Source organism: Castor canadensis, chromosome X (genome assembly GCF_047511655.1).
Source record: "Castor canadensis chromosome X, mCasCan1.hap1v2, whole genome shotgun sequence".
NCBI lineage: Eukaryota > Metazoa > Chordata > Mammalia > Rodentia > Castoridae > Castor > Castor canadensis.
In genome coordinates this window covers 46,112,244-46,130,722 of record NC_133405.1, presented here as the reverse complement: position 1 = coordinate 46,130,722, position 18,479 = coordinate 46,112,244, and the positions used below count along the sequence as shown (strand labels likewise).

General features: G+C 44.5%; 1 protein-coding gene across 2 annotated transcripts in view; it reads right to left on the bottom strand.

The window, feature by feature from the left end:
* Col4a6 (collagen type IV alpha 6 chain) overlaps nt 1-18,479 on the bottom strand; it is a 287,170-nt gene that overhangs the window by 16,887 nt on the left and 251,804 nt on the right. For both annotated transcript variants that reach the window (XM_074063552.1, XM_074063553.1), the window contains exons 24-32: nt 10,796-10,867; nt 10,402-10,518; nt 9,177-9,398; nt 8,620-8,781; nt 6,829-6,999; nt 5,986-6,129; nt 3,280-3,405; nt 2,671-2,852; nt 367-430 (exon numbers count right to left, since the gene is read on the bottom strand). In XM_074063552.1, the coding sequence (XP_073919653.1) occupies nt 367-430; nt 2,671-2,852; nt 3,280-3,405; nt 5,986-6,129; nt 6,829-6,999; nt 8,620-8,781; nt 9,177-9,398; nt 10,402-10,518; nt 10,796-10,867 (1,260 nt within the window). The remainder of the gene's footprint in view (nt 1-366; nt 431-2,670; nt 2,853-3,279; nt 3,406-5,985; nt 6,130-6,828; nt 7,000-8,619; nt 8,782-9,176; nt 9,399-10,401; nt 10,519-10,795; nt 10,868-18,479) is intronic.

Genomic DNA, 18,479 nt, shown 5'->3' with positions numbered 1-18,479 from the left:
GGGGCCCTAAAACATCACCAGCTTGGAACAGTGATGCCAGCAATGAAAGGAAATTGTCCTGCCTAGTAGGCTGGGTTCAAGGGGGAGAGGCTATCTGGAGTGAGGTTCTTTTCTGCTGCTGAGAATGCAAGGCAGATGGGTCAAGCTACAACATCAAGGACTACCTTTTCATTGGCTGCATGAAAGCCCTAAAGAGAGATCATGGTAATTACCACTGTTTGTTGCATTACTTTTGAGGAACAAGGATTGCAGAGGGAATTTGGCTAAAGGGGAAATGTAAACCAATTCATGTGATTTTCCCAAAATACAGTCACTCCCAAGAGAGTTCTACGTTTGCAGGGAAAAAAAAGAGAAAATGCTTCCTACCTTTTAAGCCTGGGAGACCAGATTCTCCTGTGAGTCCAGGAGTCCCAATGAGACCCTGTGAACCCTTCAAGGCAATATGGGAATCATCATTTCTGCCCAGATCTCAGAGATGCTCATCATCTCCCTCCCCACCCACTCCCTGAGCCTTTGTCATTGCCTGACGAATGCTATTCACACCCTGTGTTAAAGGGGACTCGGGGGGGGGGGTTTAATACTGCAAATTGGAAGGCACCAAGTTAGGGGCCAATGTGCACACTTAAGGCTTGTAGATGAAGGATTCCATCTGCAGACAAATCCTCATCTTGCCATTCATAACTTCCCATTGCCTATCCAAACTGAAATCTAGGGAAATCAAGTTGTGGTTGCTCTAGTAAGTCTCAGAAAATACAGAACATGACAGTTAGGCCAGGTGCTCAATGAGCTCCACAGTTAGCCAGCTACCACCACTCTGACCAAAGCTATAGAGCCGTTAATGTGTAAGATAGAGTGGGGCTTCACCAAGCAGGGTGAATCTTCTGCCGCATCTTCCACAAGGACCATGAGGTCATCCTGCCACCAGGTAGTAGGCTGTAATTGTGCAGGTGCTGGATTTTATCTGAATTTGAATGAATGTTAGTTATTCTTTTCACAGGAAAAGTTGCCTTCCCTGGCCACTTGCCTACCATGCTACCAGCATCTGGGGAGTGGGTATGTCAGCTGCTATCTGTGGCTGTTCCCCTGATACCTGATCCTGGTATCTGGTATAGTTTTGATTCATTTGGAGATGTCCCCAGTACAGAAATATGCAACTTAGTGCTTTGGGCAGGAGGCTGAGTACTGGACTCAATCACTGTGCTCCCTGGATCAGCACCCAGAATACTCCTCCATCCATCTTGCTTCCCTGCCTGGCTTCACTGGCACACTGCTAATAGCTACTCCTAATATGAGCCTCTGCTCATGTTCGGGCCCCTCCCAGAATGCCTTCTCACTTTGTTTCCAACCCTCCTTCTATGTGCACGACTCTTCAGTATTCAATGACTTCTTTTGCAAGTGCTTCAGGTATGTGCATGTTTGTTCTCACCACCAGATGGACTAACACTTTGAAGGACAGGGTCTTTGCCTGCAGGGGGTGCAAGTGTTCTGTGTCCAGTTCATTTAGACACTTTGATTCTGCTAAGCAAGCACTCTACCACTTGAGCCACGCCCCCAGCCTTTTGTTTTTATTCTGTTTTTGAAATAAGGTGTGGCTAGCTTTCCCAGAGCTGGCCTTGAACTATGATCCTCCTGCCTCTGCCTCTTGAGTAGCTGGCATTACATGTGTGCACCACCATGCCTGACCTGACACTGCTACTATATATGTGCAGAGCTTGCCATGTGTCTGACACACAGTGGCAAGTGCTTTAAATAAGCCATCTCACTTAATCCTTATTGTGGAGATTTAAGAAAGCGGATTACTTAAAGATGTTAGAATATTGTCCCATTTTTGTAGACGAGGAAAGTGAATCTCAGGAAAGTTAAGCAATGTGCACAAGATCAACAGTGGCAATGAGTGATGGGGCTGAGATTCAAATCTAATTTCTTGCTAAACCTATGCTACTCTACTCTGCCTGGTAAGATCCCAGAGAAAAGGAACTTGATTCTTTGCTGCTACTTGTAGCCCCTTGTGGTACTTTGAAGACCTTTGTATCAGGTGAATATGGTGGCACATGCACTCCCCTACACTCTGTAATCCCAGCACTCTGGAGGTAGATTCAGGAGGATCACGACCTTGAGGCCAGCCTGGGCTAGACAGTGAGTTCCACGTCAACCTGGGCAACATAGCGAGACCCTGTCTCAACTCCCCCAAAAGACATGTCTGTCAAAACATCAAGGTATCTGTGCTGAATTTTTATAGTGTGCCCATCTCAATGTGGGATGTTGACAGTGGGGTGCAGAGAAAAACATGTAAGGCAGTTCTTGTTCTCAAACCCCAGAATCTCACTGAGGAAGGGAAATCCTCCAGAGAACCAACTGGCTGGATAGAAGCAGTGAGAAGTAGAGTGCAAGCACGGTGACAGCTCAGGGTCTCCTGAAGAGTCGGAGCTGGGCTGGCCCGAAGGGCAGGCAGGTGTTGGCAACTACAGAGAAGACAACCTGCCGTGTGGGGGAGATAATGTGAGCAAAGGCTCAGGAAAAGGGAGGAACCTGTAAGGCAAAAAGAGGCTTTATCTGAGGATGTTCTGGGAGATGAGAACTGGCCTGGTATCAGAAAGGTGGGCATGGGGCACATCTCCCTGTTATGTAGGCCTTTCTCTAATGGAAAGACAAGAATCTGGGCACACTTACACTTTTTCCTGGCATTCCTGGGAAACCTGTGATCCCTGGGGACCCCTTCAAGCCAGGTAAGCCCCGTAATCCCAGGGATCCAGGGAGACCTGGCTTCCCACTAAGTCCTTTCATGGTGCTGGGGAGGCCAGGAGCCCCAGGCAGGCCTGGTGACCCTGGGCGACCAGCATCTCCTTTGTCACCTGGGAAAGAAGCAAAAGGGCTTGGAAAAACACTGAGCCACAGAAAACCTGCTGGCCCAGGTGCAGATGCCCTGGGTCACAGGCCAAGTGCAGGTTTGGGAAAGGGTGCAGTTAGCTCGGGGAGGAAGAGGTGTGGTGGAGGGTAGTGCCTTAAGCCTTATGGGGCAAGCAGCTCAGTACCCATGCCCTTACTACATGATAGGCTCTTCCAGTGGTACCACAGACTGTGTTCAAAAAAACCTCAGTTCCATAGTGGAATAACAACTGGAAGCCTCAACAGTCAGGCCCAGGGAACACAGTCTTCTTGAACCCCATGCCACCACCCACACTTCTGCTCAAGGTGGGTGGGGGGCTTTGCTCAGGAAGGAAGCCAAGTCTGGTAAACTTTTTCTTGGGTATTTGTTCTGGTCATCCCCTGCCTCAGCACCTCTGGGCCCAGGAAATCCATTTGATCCAGCTGAGCCCTGAGAGCCTTTGTCTCCTTTGAACCAAAGGTTCAGCATTGAAGGTCTTGCACTGGGTACTCCAACTGGCCCTGGATCACCTCTGTCTCCTGCAGGGATGCAGATCAGGCCATCAGAATAAGAGAGAACTTACACAGAGTCAGGAGGGCTGAACTTTCCTATCATTTCTTCCCATGACACTCCCAGACGTCTTACTGGGTCCTTCTCTCCTTTTTCCCACTCCCTCCACAACCTTTCCTTCTACAAACCCATCATTTTACAAATCCATCAGCAATCTTAGACCCTACTCAAAACCCTTCTCCAAGGATCATCTGAGAATGTACAGACAGCACATCTGTTTTAGTTTGAATAAGTGTTCCTCAAAGGCTTATATGTTAAAAGCATGGTTCCCAGACTGTGGCACTGTTGGGAGGTGGTGGAGCCAAGTGGGAGGAAGTTAGGTCATTGCAGGGCATGCACTCAAAGGGGATTTTGGAACTCTGGGATCTTCCTCTTCGTCTCTCTTTGCATCCCAGTTACCATGAGGTGAACAGCTTGCTCCACCATGTGTTCTTTGCCATGATGTACTGCTTTACCACTGGCCCAAAAGAAATAGGGTTAAGAGACCATGGACTAAAACCTCTGCAACAGTAAACCAAAATAAACCTTTCCTTATGAATTGATTATCTCAGGAATTTGTTACAGTGATGGAAAGTTAATATGGAAAATTGGTACTGACATGGGATTATTGCTGTGAGTATACCTGAGATGATGTGGAAAAGTCTTTAGAACTGGTTTATGGGAGGAATTTGGAAATGTATGGAGGAGTGTGCTAGAGAAAACTTAGAATGTTATAAGTAGAGCTTAACCGGCAGTTCTGGTGAGAACTCAGGAGACCAGAATGATGAAAGAAATGTAGATTGTAAAGGCTATGCTGATAAGGTTTCAGATAGAAATGAGGACTCTTTGGGCCTTCTTCTGGCAAAAACAAAATTGGATGCATTATGCCCATGCCTTGAGACACTGTGGGAAGATGAGCTTAGAGGTGACAGACTAGTTTATCCAGCAGAGGAAATTTTAAGGCAGGAAAGCACTCAGGCAGCGACATGCATTATTACTGACTGTTTTTAACCAAATTTATTGTGAGAATCAGGAGCAAAGAGGAACAGAGAGGAAAAATTTGGAAAACTTGCCATTTGGCCAAAAAAGGAGCACATTTAAAGGTGCTGCCAAAAAGGGTGCAATTGTTAAAGAGATTGGTGCCATTAAAAAGAAGTCAAGTACTTTGCACTGGACAAAAGGAAAGATGCCTTGAGGAGATATCAGGATAGACAAGATCCTACCTATCACCCACCACAGGCTCAAAGGTGTAAAAGTGAACCTCTTTTCAAAAATGTTCTTAAAGAGAGCCCTGGGAAACCCTTCTTGCACAGGGCTGCCTAGGTCCCCAGGATTCATTTCCCTGTGTTCAATCATCAAGGCACTTAGATTCTGCTGTAGCTGTGGTTCAGGGTGGCCTGGGTATAGCTCATGCTATGGCAATGTTGGTGTCATCCACAAGGTGCTGATTTTCCAGGCATGCATAATGTAAGAGTTAAAAACTTACAGAAGATTCCACCCAGATTTCAATAGGAAATCTGGGAAGCCGGGCAAGGTCAGAGTCCCTGTGGGCAGCCCCTGACAGGGTGATGAGATTAGCTGTGAGATGGAAGATGAAGCTGTGATGGGGACCTTGGAAAGCTGGAGATAAGGGGAGTTGCAGGCAGCGGGCAGAGCTAGCTCAAAAGAGTGATTATGTGGGCCACACACTCCGTATGGCCAGCAAGGGCATGGGGACGGAAATGTAAAGCCCTCTGTAGTCCACATTCTACCATAGTGTGCCCATCATGCCAGACATGGAGCACTAAGATTGGTTTTCCCTGATGGGTTTCAGATCTTGCTTTCTATGTTTCTTTCAGAATAGGAATGTTTACCCTATGTTGTTGTATCTTGGAAGTATGTAACTTGTTTACTTTGTTTTTATAGGGGCTCACAGCTAAGAGTATGCCTTGAGTCTCAGTGGAGAGTTTGGACTTAGACTTTTGAACAAGGCTGGAATAGATAAAGCTTTGGACATCCTTGGAGATGGACTGAATGCATTTTGCATTATTAGATGGACATTGAAGGCTTAGTTCCCAGCCTGTGGTGCTATTGGGAGGTGGTAGAACCTTTGAGAGGTAGAGCACAGTGGAAGGAAGTTAGGGCCCTGGAGGCATGCCTTCGAAAAGGATTGTGGAACTCTGGTTTCTTCCATTTCCTCTCTTTTTGCTTCCCAGCCACCATGAGGTGAGCAGCTTGCTCTACCACACGCTCTCTGGATGTACTGCTTTGTCACAGGCCCAAAGGGAACAGGGTCAAGTGACCATGAACTGAAACTTCTAAAACCAGTCGCTAAAATAAATCTTTTCCTCCTTCTAAGTTGTTTATCTCGGATTTGTTGCAGCTGCGGAAAACTGACTAACATAGTCCCTAACATGCAGTGTTAATTCAGAAGCAATTAGTCTTTTGATTTAAAAGGACTCAATTCAGAAGCTCCAAATCTTATCTAATATAGAGTTAGTATAAACCATGGGAATGACAAAGTCAGCCATCAAAATATACTTTGAGTGAGAAGCAAGGTGTTTGTTCTGGAACTCACTTCTCCTTCTCACCTTTTTTGCCAGGGTTACCAGCCTGTCCAGATGTTCCCATCTTTCCAGCTGACCCGGGAATTCCCTTTACTCCACTTGCTCCAGGAATACCAGGAAGACCTGGCACCCCTGGAAAACCTACTAGTCCAAAAGACCCCCTTTCACCTGTTAAGAAACAAGAACTTCTATCATTATCCCACTTTTACATACAAGGAAACAAAGGGAAGCTCAGAGAAGTTGAATTATTTGGCCAAAGTCACAGAGATAAGTTGCAGAGAAAAGATTCAAACCTGGGCTTTTGTAACTTCAAAATCCCCATTATTACCAAGCTTTTAGTCACTATGCATTCTGATTCCCTTGAACAAGGAGGGACATGTCACTAAGCAACACAAAGGAAAGAATTGGGTCACTCTGTTATGATTCACTAAGTTCAGAGCATATGTGTGGCATAGAAAAAAATCCCAGCATAACCTGCCTGTTGCTAGCCAGTTGTGTGCCCTTGTACCAGTCACTTTCCTGTTTAATAGAGATGCCACCTGCCCAGCCACTGATGACTATTGGGGCAATCATAGGAAGTAAGAGCTATCGGGCTTCATGGTAAGTTCATGCAAATGAATAATTTCCATGTGACTGTTACTACTCTGGGCTTTTCTGAACATGGTATTCAGCCCAGTATTACACTCATCAAGCAGTATGGGTGACTCACCTTAGCCTTGTCCAACTTATTTTGCCACAGGAAGTCCTGCCCACCTCCCTCTCTGCTCCCCATTCCTAGGTAGAGGAATGGAGCAAGCTGGGCAGCTGGGATGCTCCTTTCTGGTACACATTGGTCACTTCACTGGCCTTCCTGATCACTTCACTTACCCTTTTGGCCTGGGAGGCCTGGCAACCCTGTGACCCCTGGCAAGCCTGGGCTTCCCAGGAAGCCAGTTAGCCCCGGAGATCCAGGAAGGCCTTTTATCCCAGGTGGACCTCCTTTTCCAGTTGCTCCAGGGTGACCTGCCTCACCTCTTGAGCCCTTCTTTCCAGGATGTCCTGAATCAGCACAGGAGAGAACACAGGACGGCTGTTAAGTGGCCAGATCCAGTCCACTGCCTGTTTCCATAGCTTCTGGTTGGTTAACTTGTTGAATTTTATAAATAGCCCTTTAACAATGCCATATGTAAGCTACTAATAGGCAAAGTTCTTAGTTGGTTGGAGCATTAGCACCTACTATCCAGAGTGCCACACCAAATAGTTATTATTTTCGGCATGGCACAATAGCTGGCAGAGATCGATCCCCTTGTGATTACAACTTCCCCCTTTATGAATGTGGTTCACGCTTGAGCTTCTGAATGGAGCTCTAGAAAGCCAGGGTGGAAACTGGACTCCAGTTTCTTGGTACTTTCAGTGGGAATTACACCACAATGACTATTTTCCTGAGCCAATTGGTGAAGTAGAGGTTAAAACTGAGCTGTTGTTTCAGCCTCCCAGGGAGCCTTGGATACAGGGCTGCCCTTTTAATCCTTCAAGCAAGCAGTTAAGTCAGCCAGTTCTTTGGCTTTAAGGTTGAAAGACCCCCTAGTGACAAGTACTGTAGAAACCAGTAAGTCCCATTTGATCTTCTAGGTATTCTGAGCCTTCTTTCACCATGCTTTAAGTTGGTCAATGGGATTAACCTCCTGAGCTGCTCCCAAAATGGAATGTTCAGGTACAAAGCAAGGAAATTAAAAAACCAAAAGATTAAATCAATGACGGCAGAGGTATTTGGGCCCCCAAGGACCTTAATGAATGGCTGACTTAGCTTTCTATGGAATGAAAAGCATCAAGTAGCTGCTAGCCCTAGGATTCCAATGGGAGGCAGTGAAGAGGACTCCACAGCAAAGGGAGGAAATTCAATGGGAGCCAACCTCACAGCATGAGCTCAGGGATCCCTGCCCTCATAGGCTAGGCCGTGTTGTAGTATATGATCAGATAATTCCCTGGTGGGGGGGTCTCGGTCTGTGAGTTTGTGTACTGTGTTTTTTCACCTAGAAAGCTTATGTGAAGACCCCAGAAACACCAAAGGACAAAGGAATAAAAAGGATATTAATGGCTCTGCGAATACCTCAACTTCAGTCAGTTGGCCAGGAGTAAGGGGGAGATGATGTAGTTACTGAGGCAGGGTATGAAGAGTGGTGCACGAAAAAGGCAAGCTGTAAACTCTAGGCTGAAATCGGGGGTTGTCAGTCCCCACCGCTAAATGAAAGCCAATTTTTGGCCATGGGTTTCAGAAGCATGCTCGCCTGAGAGGCAGGCCACCAGGGTGGTCGCACTCTGCCCAAGCTTTTTCCTAATCCATGGTGGACTTCCAATAGTCCCAGTGAAGGGCACGGAGATGGTCTACATCCACCTCAACAACAAGGGTGCCTTCTCTAACTGGGAAAGGCAGGAGGCAGGCATTGAAGTGGGGCATGAGGCCATGGAGGTGGGCGGGCAGTGATTTGTTGTCTTATTTTGGAAGCTAAACTATAGCGGTCTGTTCTACTTGGCACTGCTAGAGTGACTTGAGATTTTAAACTTGAGAGGTTAGGGGAGTCAAGTGTCATTACACCACTGCTCTTGCCCCTCAGGATACCTGAGTCTAGGGCCTAGCTGAAGTCTGTTAAGCTGGGGATATTCCTGCAATAGACCTACCTGAAGTGCCTGGAAGGCCTGGTGGTCCTGGGAGCCCAGATTTGCCCTTGATGCCAAGTGGATCACTAACCCCTGGGGGGCCTGGCTGTCCAACTTGTCCCGATGTTCCAGGGCTGCCCTGCTCACCTTTGGGGCCTAGCAAGCCAGACTTCCCATGCAAACCTAATAAAAGGGAGGACCACAGATGATCACAGCCTGGATCACTGGCAGGGACTGGGTCACCAAATCAATTTCCAATGAAAGGGCTTGGCCCAGGGTTTATCCAAGTGACACTGTCTTCTTAGCTCTGGACTTGTTGCTATTCCCAGAAGTAATCCAGAGGCTTTGGAAGAAATCTGACTATTGGTTATGATTACTTCTGGAATTACTAAAATAGAAAAATGGACTCAAGACATTTAAAAACAATTTAACCAAAGGAGAGACAGAGCAAAATGAGATTTCATTTTAACCCCCTAATTAATCCATCATCCCAGACCCATGCAAGTATTCATGCAAGTATACCAGTTACTGTAAGACTTTCTGTAGATTGTTAAATAAGTGGGGGAAAAAAGAGTCACCCTTGGGTCCTGGAAGGCCAGAGTCTCCAGGAAATCCTCTGTCCCCTGGCAATCCCTGCAGGCCTTGCTCCCCTGGAGCACCATTTTCTGCACCAAAGATGTCACCGGGGGCACCCTTGGAACCTGGTACACCTGGAATGCCAGCCTTCCCAGGCAAGCCATCTTTTCCAGGAAGCCCAGGAAATCCAGGCAAGCCCTTTTCTCCACGAGGTCCAGGAAATCCTAAAGGTAAAGAGGCAAAAATAAAAGACCAATGATGTTTAGAAGTGACTTGTTTGGATGGAGATCTCTGAGACAGATTTTTCTAATACAAAAGCTAATATGTTATTAAAGACCAGAGGCCTCAGTTACTGGGAGGACTTGCAGAGGCAGGGACTGCACCACATGACCTGGAGAAGGTACTAGTTCTGTGAGGCTGGTTATGGGCAAAGCTCAGCAACCTGCTCCTGGGGCTTGACAGTTGCTGAGAGCACAGGTTACATGGAGGTCTCCTGGCTAAAGCTCAAACTGTTCTGGAGTTTTCTAACTACTGTCATACCTCCTTTTTTGTGGGTGGGGAGAGGGTGGTGGAGGGAACCAAGGCACCAATCCCCCTGGAGCAGGTGGCTCAAAATGAGCCCCGAGCCCTAGAGCAGTGGCGGTTGAGGATCAACTTGGGAAACACACAGATTGCTGGCCCCACTGCAGAGTTTCTGCTCAGCAGGTCTTTGAACAGGCTGAGAATTTACATTACTAGCAAGTTTCCAGGTGATGCATGTGTTGGCCCAAGGAGAACTCTTTGAGAACCACTGGTGCAATGTAGCCTCATGAAGCTTAGGGTGGAAAAAAGGGTTTGAGAAAGGGGGTAGAAAGGAACAACTTCTCTCTGATTGATCCAAACCTTTCTCTAACCTCTAAGAAGCTGATCAGGAAACTGCCATAGTACTGACAAGCAGACAACTGGCAGAGTCCTAGCTCTGTCACTAGTGGTTTTGCAATCTTGGGCAACTTACTTTTTATTTGGGCCTCAGTTTCCTCATCTGAAAGTTAGAGTTGCCCAGCTGATCTCAAATGGCCCTTGTTGCTCTGCTATCGTTCTATTGCTTTCTTGTCTAGGTGTTAAACCATTCCAACCACATTAGGGAGAAGACCCAGCTTCCTGTCATTGATGAAGGGCGACCACAACCCAAACACACATATTCAAACAAAGGAGAAGCACGTGAGGAGAAGAAGCACCTTTCCTTACCTGGCCATTCTGGGAGGTGAATTAATCCTGGACTTCCGGGCTCCCCAGGCTCTCCTTTACTTCCTTGAGATCCAGGCTTGCCTGGGATTCCAGGAAGGCCATGGATCCCTTTAGGGCCTGAAAACCCAAATGCAAGCAAGCAATGAGGGGAAAGAGAAATCAGCATGGCTAGATTTGATTTATAATGTTCAGTCAAGAATCTTAGTTTCTTGAGGGCCTCTCCTCTTCTCACCTCCCTACACTACACTCTCCAGCAGCCATTCTATTTTTTTTGGTCCCCAATGCAGCTATTAGGAGGATATGGACCCTTTACTGCTACTGAGCTAGCTTCTGCTTCTTTTGGCTAATGCCCCTTAAAGTGTACTTACTGGCTTTCTCTGGCCTCATTCCATACCTGGGAATCCGGGAGCTCCTGGGAATCCTGATGGACCATATGACCCGGGAATAACACAAGGCAAGGTGATTCCTATAAATAGTAACATGCATATATCTGGTGAAACCACTGAGTCAGTGAAGAGTCCCTCCTAGCATGCTCCTTTACTTCCATTCTATAATTTAATGGGACAAACACATTCTCCCTACCTGGCAGCTAGGAACCCACACAAAAATTGTGGCATCAGAAACTCTTGGGAGTTACTACTCGTGAAATTGCTTATAGATGACAATATCCTTAGTGTCCAAGTGCTTATCAAGACACCGGTGTCTGGCGGGCAAGCAGTCACCTAGGCAGTGGATGTTACCTGACAAGGTTTCCTAGAGGTAGCCTATGCAGGACCAGCAGCACAAAGCAACTGCCTGTTTACCCTGCCTTTAGATTGAGCCTCTCCCTAACATGGGCATTTGGGATTATTACTAAGGGTTCATATACCCACATTATAGATTGGGGGATTTGAAGCCAAGAGTTCACCATATACTTAAAATGAGGCTTTCCTCAAACCATGGGGTTCTTTTAATACACTTCATTTGGGATCTAGTAAAACCTATCAATTGTCCTTGGTTAGATGTACCCCATATGTCTGTATGAGGTAAACACTGAAGACCACTCTCTTGGTCATGACAGACAAATGGTGAGCCTTCCCTCAGCTCCTTATTCAAAACTGGCAACTCTGCTACACAGGAAAAGGGCTAGGCAGTTTCAATATTCAAGATGTCAAAATTGGGATGCATAGGCATTTCCTGTAGGAAATTCTTCCTTGCTCATTCATAATGCAAATGAAGAGTCTGTAAGACCACAGAGGGCAGGTTTAATAAAATATTGGTGAATGAATTGTTTGTGGGTTTCCTCAAGTGCCATTTATAAACAATTGCTATGCTAATTAAAATTAGTCTTGCTGATTCATTAAAACAACCCCCGAGGTCTGCTTTAAAACACGGAGCCAAAAATTCTAATAAACTACTATAGCATTTGCCTATATTTAAAAAAATCACAAATTGCATTTTTGAAAAATGTGTATACAGCCTATGATTCAGACTGCTTACTCAACTGGTTAGCAGTCCTCCTCTGATTCTACTTATATTTGCCAATCGTAAGTCTTGGCAATTTTAAAGACTCAATTGTTTTAGCCCCTAAATCAAGATTGGGAACTGGACAGTGTAATATATTGGTTATATTGGACTCAGAAGCCAGCCAGTCCTGAGCTGGTGTCATAGTTCTGCTAATACTCACCTGTATGGACAAGATTCTTAACTTCTTTGAGCCTCACATGTGAGATCGAGAGTATCTATCTCAGATGGTGTTTGTGAGGATTTTATGGAACAGTGCTAATGGCACTTAGAGCAGTGCTGGGGAACCTGGCAGTGCTCAGTGAAGAATGGTTCTTACTTCACCAAAGGAATATTTAGAAGAGCTCCTGTAAGGCTATCCTCTAGCTTTTACCTCAGTCAAGTGACACTACTTTTTAGCGTGGGAGTAATTTTCTGTCTTTGGACCTCGGTTTTATAGTAGTATTTTCACTGTAAGAAAGATGGCCATAGTCCTGGATCCTCCTCCACACATGGTCACACTACCCTCCATCCTGTCAGACATTGAGGTGGCAGAGCTATTTCTAAGTTATTTTCCTATTATGGATATATGCTCTATAGCTCTGAACCACTTACTGGGAGGCTGCTTCCAACCTTGTGCTCTACTGGGGCTTGGGTCCTTTGAATAAGGCTGAAGAACTGCCTCCAGAGCTGGTGTCATGAGAAGGGACCCCACATAAGACTCTTCTGCCCTCAACTGTCTCTATAGCCTACTTGCTCCAGTGTCTGACTCTTACTATTGCCTGGGTGAAGTACAAATGTGATGGCACCCATTCCCAATTTATCAGATCAGTTTATAATAGATTCTTTTCATCTGTGACAGGCAGGGCAAAACAAAGCCTTAAAAAGATGGGTCTGAGGTCAGGCATGCATTCCAGGGCAGGAAAAATAATGATAAAGGGAAGATGGGAAGAAACCAGAGGAAATCAAGGAAATGCTTCCTTTCATAATTTTGCCTCAGATCAGTCCTGTACACTACACTACTTATGTACTGCAAACTGTGAGAAAGTAAAGATTTCACAGTGTACTGGTACCTGACTTCTACTTTACATCCTCATCTTCTGATCGACATTCCCAAATTCAGACCATTCTCAACAAAGCAGAAATCAGCTCTACCCATGTTCTGTTTTGTAAGTGCAACAAATGACCAAGTTATTCAGAATTTTCACCATGAAGGCCAAAATTAATCTTTAGAATAAAAAGGACCTCTGGTTATCAAGATTCTAACCTCTCAATTTGTTCTGGGTCCAATGACTATAGAGATCAGATGTGTGAATCCTCGAAGGTACCTGCCAAGGTGAGTTGTAGCCCCAGTTAAAGTTCAGAAAATGTAGGCTCTTCAGATATCAGCCAAGCCATCAATATAGGTGGTGAAGAAAACAAGCCCCTCTCAGGTACTGCATGCCACCTTCTTCCGTACTACCTCCAGAGGTGTGTGCTAAAGAATCCTTGAAGCAGTGTCAGTGGTCAGTGAGTATCAGCCCTTGCATTCCAGCCTTAAAATCATCTTTCCCCAAACATGAGCTCCAGGGTGTGCTCAGGCCATTGTGAGTGCTGGAGGCAAAAGTGAATAAAAAGGAAGGCTGTGTTTTGCCAGCACTGGTGTCTGAGAACCTGTAGACTTAGCTAGCTCTCATGTCCCTCTCTGTCTCCTTTACCAACCTTTTCCTGCAGCAGCAATCACCTAGACCAATTAAGTAAGAAAATTAAACTAGGACAGAAGAAGATCCTTGAGGTCCAAAGGAAGTCTTGTCTACAGCCCAGATATGCTCACCAACCAAATTCATCACCTGGATTGAGTGGAGTGCTGGCACCGACATAGGATCAAGCACACAACAGCCACTTCAGTAATAGGGTGATGGATTACTTTGAGCATCTGGAGCCAGAGCCTCTTTGGAAACAGCCAGTTGTTGGCTTGCCCAGGGTTTACAATAATTCACCTACAAGGCTGATTACTACATTCCCTTTCCTGTCAATGCAGGCTGGCCTATCACTGGTAGGAGTGGGCACATTTAGGAACAGCATCTTAATTTTTTGCAGTAACAGAAATGACTACAGGTTGTTTTTAAAATTATGTGGGGAGAAAGCTAGGTTTATGAGTTATATTAGTTACTACAGAGAGAGAAGAGAGGCTAATGTTCCAAATGAAGTAATTGTTTTGAAAATCTTGGCACTATAACAAAGACATTTTCTACACAAGGCATCTTCCAGGCTACAGCTTACTGTAGCACTATGTTCCTAAGGTACTGGTGAAGTTTGGAGTAGAAATGATGTCATGGGCTTCTTTACATTGACTTGGCCTATTCTCAAATAGCTGGAATGTTGATAATATCCAGAAGATTTGAGGGTACATAAATTTACAGGTGCCATGTTATTATAAGCCAGTTATAACCGAGTTGCCTGCAAAGTGGGTTGACTTAGAGTGAAGATCCATCAGCTGACAGATGGGCAGTAGAATGACCATGAATAATATTTCTGGGAACAGACTGAAAGCAAAGCTATACCAAATACCGGGACTTCCAAAAAGCAGACTGATATTGTTTGATAAAATCTGAACTGGGGATGTAGTTCAGTGGTAGAGTGCTTGCCTAGTATATTCAAGGCCCTGAGTTCCATCCCCAGGGAAAAACTCAGATAAAATCCAGATAAAATCCCTCACAGCCTTCATAGGACTTTGTGAAATGAATCTTGAATGATCGAGTTTTAACCTGATCATGTTTATTACATTAATTCACAAAAATCAGTTTTAAAATAAATAAAAATGTACAGGACCTAATATCCTTTTTTCTTTTAAAAAAATTCTTCAAGGTGATAAGAGGAGAAATAGGTTTAAGAAATAGCCCTTCAGTTATTGGGAAGTCTCTTCTGCAAGTAAATACTAGTTTCCTTTGGAACACTCTTACGCTAGGCCAGTTGAGAAAGAAAAGAAGTATTACTCACTTTTCCTAGTATCCAGAGAATCACAATGTAGTTGGGAAAAATAAAGTGTTGATGGAAGGAGACATGATTTAAGTAGAAATTGTGCACTGTCATTTCTACTTAAAGGAAACTCTTACTGGAAGAAATAGAGCTAACTTTGCACCTTAAAAGATGGGTATGGCCGGGCACCGGTAGTTTACGCCTATAATCCTAGCTATTCAGGAGACAGAGATCAGGAGGATCATGGTTTGAAGCCAGCCTGGGCAAACAGTTCTTCCAGACCCTGTCTTGAAAAAAACTCTTCACAAAAAAAGGGTTGGTGGAGTGGCTCAAGGTATACAAAACAACAACAACAACAAAAGATGGATATGGCATGACAAAGTAGAGAAAATAAGAAAGATGCTCTTGGAAAAAGCAACAGGAGCAAAACCCTTGGAGTTGGAAATGTGCTTACCTGTATTTAGGTATAGTGAAGAAGACTGGTATCTTAGATTCTTATATTATGTAGTGTGTTAGACAATGTAAAAAAAAGTTGGTTGTATCCATGTTTGGAGACTTTTGGGAATTTCAGGATGAGGAGTTTGTACATTACCTTCTATTCAATAGGGACCAAATGTAGCTTTAGACTAGCACAGTAGCATGATGATATTGGCACTTTTCAGGTATTAAATTGGCAGCAATGTTCATAAATAGAATTGAATGGGAAAAGTCTGGAGGTAGGAGATGAGAAACTATTTAAGAATTTGTCATTAACTCACTTAACCATCCATCCATCTATCTGTTCAACCATCCATTCGTCCATCCACCCACCCATCTATCCACCCATCTGTGCAACCAACCAACTAACCAACCAAACAACCAACTAACCAATCATCTATTTATTCCAAAAGCATAGATATTTGGTAAGGTAGGCACAAGATAATGAGAACTTAGTAGCAAGAAGAGGAAGGAAAGAATATAAGAAGTATCTGAAAGGAAGAATAAGAGATAACCTCAAAGTTTCAAACTTTAGATGACTATAAGAAGTGTGGTGCCACTGATAAAAACACAGACATTTTCAAACACAGAACAGAAGTTGGATGAAGATCTGTTCTGGCTGGAGGAAAGAAGACCAGTTGTTATCACAGGACCATGTGTAAATAGGACTCTCACCCATTATAATTCCTGAAATTCAAGTAAGAAAAGAAATTCTAATGATTCCAAGATGGAGGCTAGAGGGTGGAAGCAGAAAGTGAGCCTCCTATAGTGAAATATTGGACAGACGCTGGAGACACACTTTGCAGGCATAATCACTGAGAAGAGGCATAACTTTGACCCCTGCACACCTCCAGCCGGTGCAGAGAATCTCCACTTCATGTTAAATGGAGAAACTAGGAGGGCCCCCGGGCCGCCAGTCGCCTGCGCCCAGACGGCTTGGGAAGACGTGGACCAGGTGAGCTTCATGGTACCGCGGTACTCCCACAGACAAGCCTGGGCCAGAGCAGCATAGCCCCCTGGACAGATTGACCTCCACTGGGGAAAAAAAGAGAAACTGTGTAATAAGCAATAAGAACAATAAAGACACACGGGAAAGAGGGTGGGGCGCCCTGAGCGCCAAAGATTGGGGGAAGGGAATCCTTCCTGGGACTGTAAATAAACAAGCCCGGCAGGCCAGAGAGGCTCTGGCGGAAGCGGGGGCTTGCGCCCAGCAACCAGGAGTGGGAAAGCTTGTAAGAGTGGCAGAGGGAGGAAAACTCCACAGGAGAGGAGGGAAGACCCACTTCCCACGTGAACCATAAACAAACATGGCAGCTGGCAGGAGCAGCAGCACCGCCCAGTAATCAGGAGCAGGAAAGCTTGTGAAAGTGGCGATGGGAGGAAAACTCCACCTCCCACATGAACTGTAAATAAACACGCCGGCCTGACAACGCAGGTGCAGTATCACCTTTCCCAGTGTGCTTGGAAAGGGGAAAGCTTGTAGCAGAGGCTCCCACACAGGAGAACTCTGAACAAACAAAGCCTTCGGGGCCAGGTGAGTGATAAGCTCACCCTACAGATCTGCATAAATAACGCCTTCAGCAACAGCAGGCTGACAGCAGCCGGGCAGGCAAGCCACAGCTGCAGATACTATTCTCAGAACTGTCTCCAGACTCTTTTTTTTTCTTTTTCTCCCTACCTTTGAGGAGAGAACAACCGAATTACACCTGCATGCTGAATACCTTACTGAAACTGTATTGCATTTGAACTTGGGACACTTGGTGGGGTTTGTGTGTGTGTTTATGTGTGTGTGTGTGTGTGTAGTTTTGTTCTACTTTATGCATCCCCATTGATGAGACAACTACAGAACAACATCTGAGGCACCATCTCCAGGATTAGAGACTGAGACGGACACCCAAATTATTAAGACTGAAACTTCATTTCATTTGAACTTGGAGGTTTTTTGGTTTTTTGGTTTTTTTTTTTAATTTTCTATTTTCCATTTTATTTTAATTCATTTTTATATATAGATATTTCTTTCATTTACTTATTTTTTATTTTTATTCTTATCTTTTTTTTTATTTTTGATTTTCAATCCTCTCTCTGTCTCTCTAATGTCTGTTCAGCTTACTGTCAATTAGTACACTAACGCTCCCTGTTTAGACCTTTGAAACTTTCTTGTCTGAAATCTTGTTCTGTTTTCTCCCTCTTGTCTGTGTATTTGTTTTCCCGTTTTCTTTAACTTCTTGCTTTCCATCTCAGCTCACCCTTCCATTCTAAATATTACCATTGTTATTATTACAAGCTAGAAAATACTTAATTGCACACAGTACAGGGACAGTAACAACACCAAAGACAATGACCGGAAGACAGAAAAAACAGGGAAACCAGTTTCCCCACAGCAAAAAATTAGTACAGGAACCAGAGGGGAATGAAGAGAACAGAAACTCAGATCCAGACTCCAACAAAATGAAGATAAACTATGCCAAAGGACCCAATGAAGCCCACAAGAATAATTTAAAAGAAAACATACTACAGGTACTCAATGAGATTGTTATAGAGATGATACTGGATAGAGTCAACCAAAATGTACAGGAGACACTCAAGAAATTCTAAGACAACAAAAATAGAGAATTTGAAAAAGCAAAAGAAGAAATAAAGGAAACCATAGAAGCGCTGTATAAACACCAAAGTGAAACAGAGAACACGATGAATAAACGGATAAATGAACTCAGGACAAAAACAGACAACATTAAAGAGGAAACCACCCAGGATATGGAAAACCTCAGAAAAAAGAACGAAACAGAACTGCAAAACAAAATGGAAGGCCAATCCAGCAGAACAAACAGAAGACAGAATCTCAGAACTTGAAGATGAAATGGTAATTAAAGGAAAAACCAAAGAACTATTAATTAAACAACTCAAGACCTGTGAAAAGAAAATGCAAGAACTCACCGACTCCATCAAAAGACCAAACTTGAGAATCATGGGCATCGAAGAAGGAGAAGAGGTGCAAGGGAAGGGAATGTGTAATATATTCAACAAAATAATAACGGAAAATTTCCCAAATCTAGAGAAAGATATTCCCATACAGATGCAAGAGGCCTCCAGGACACCAAACAGACCAGATCAAAATAGAACTACCCCATGACATATCATCATTAAAACAACAAGTTCAGAAA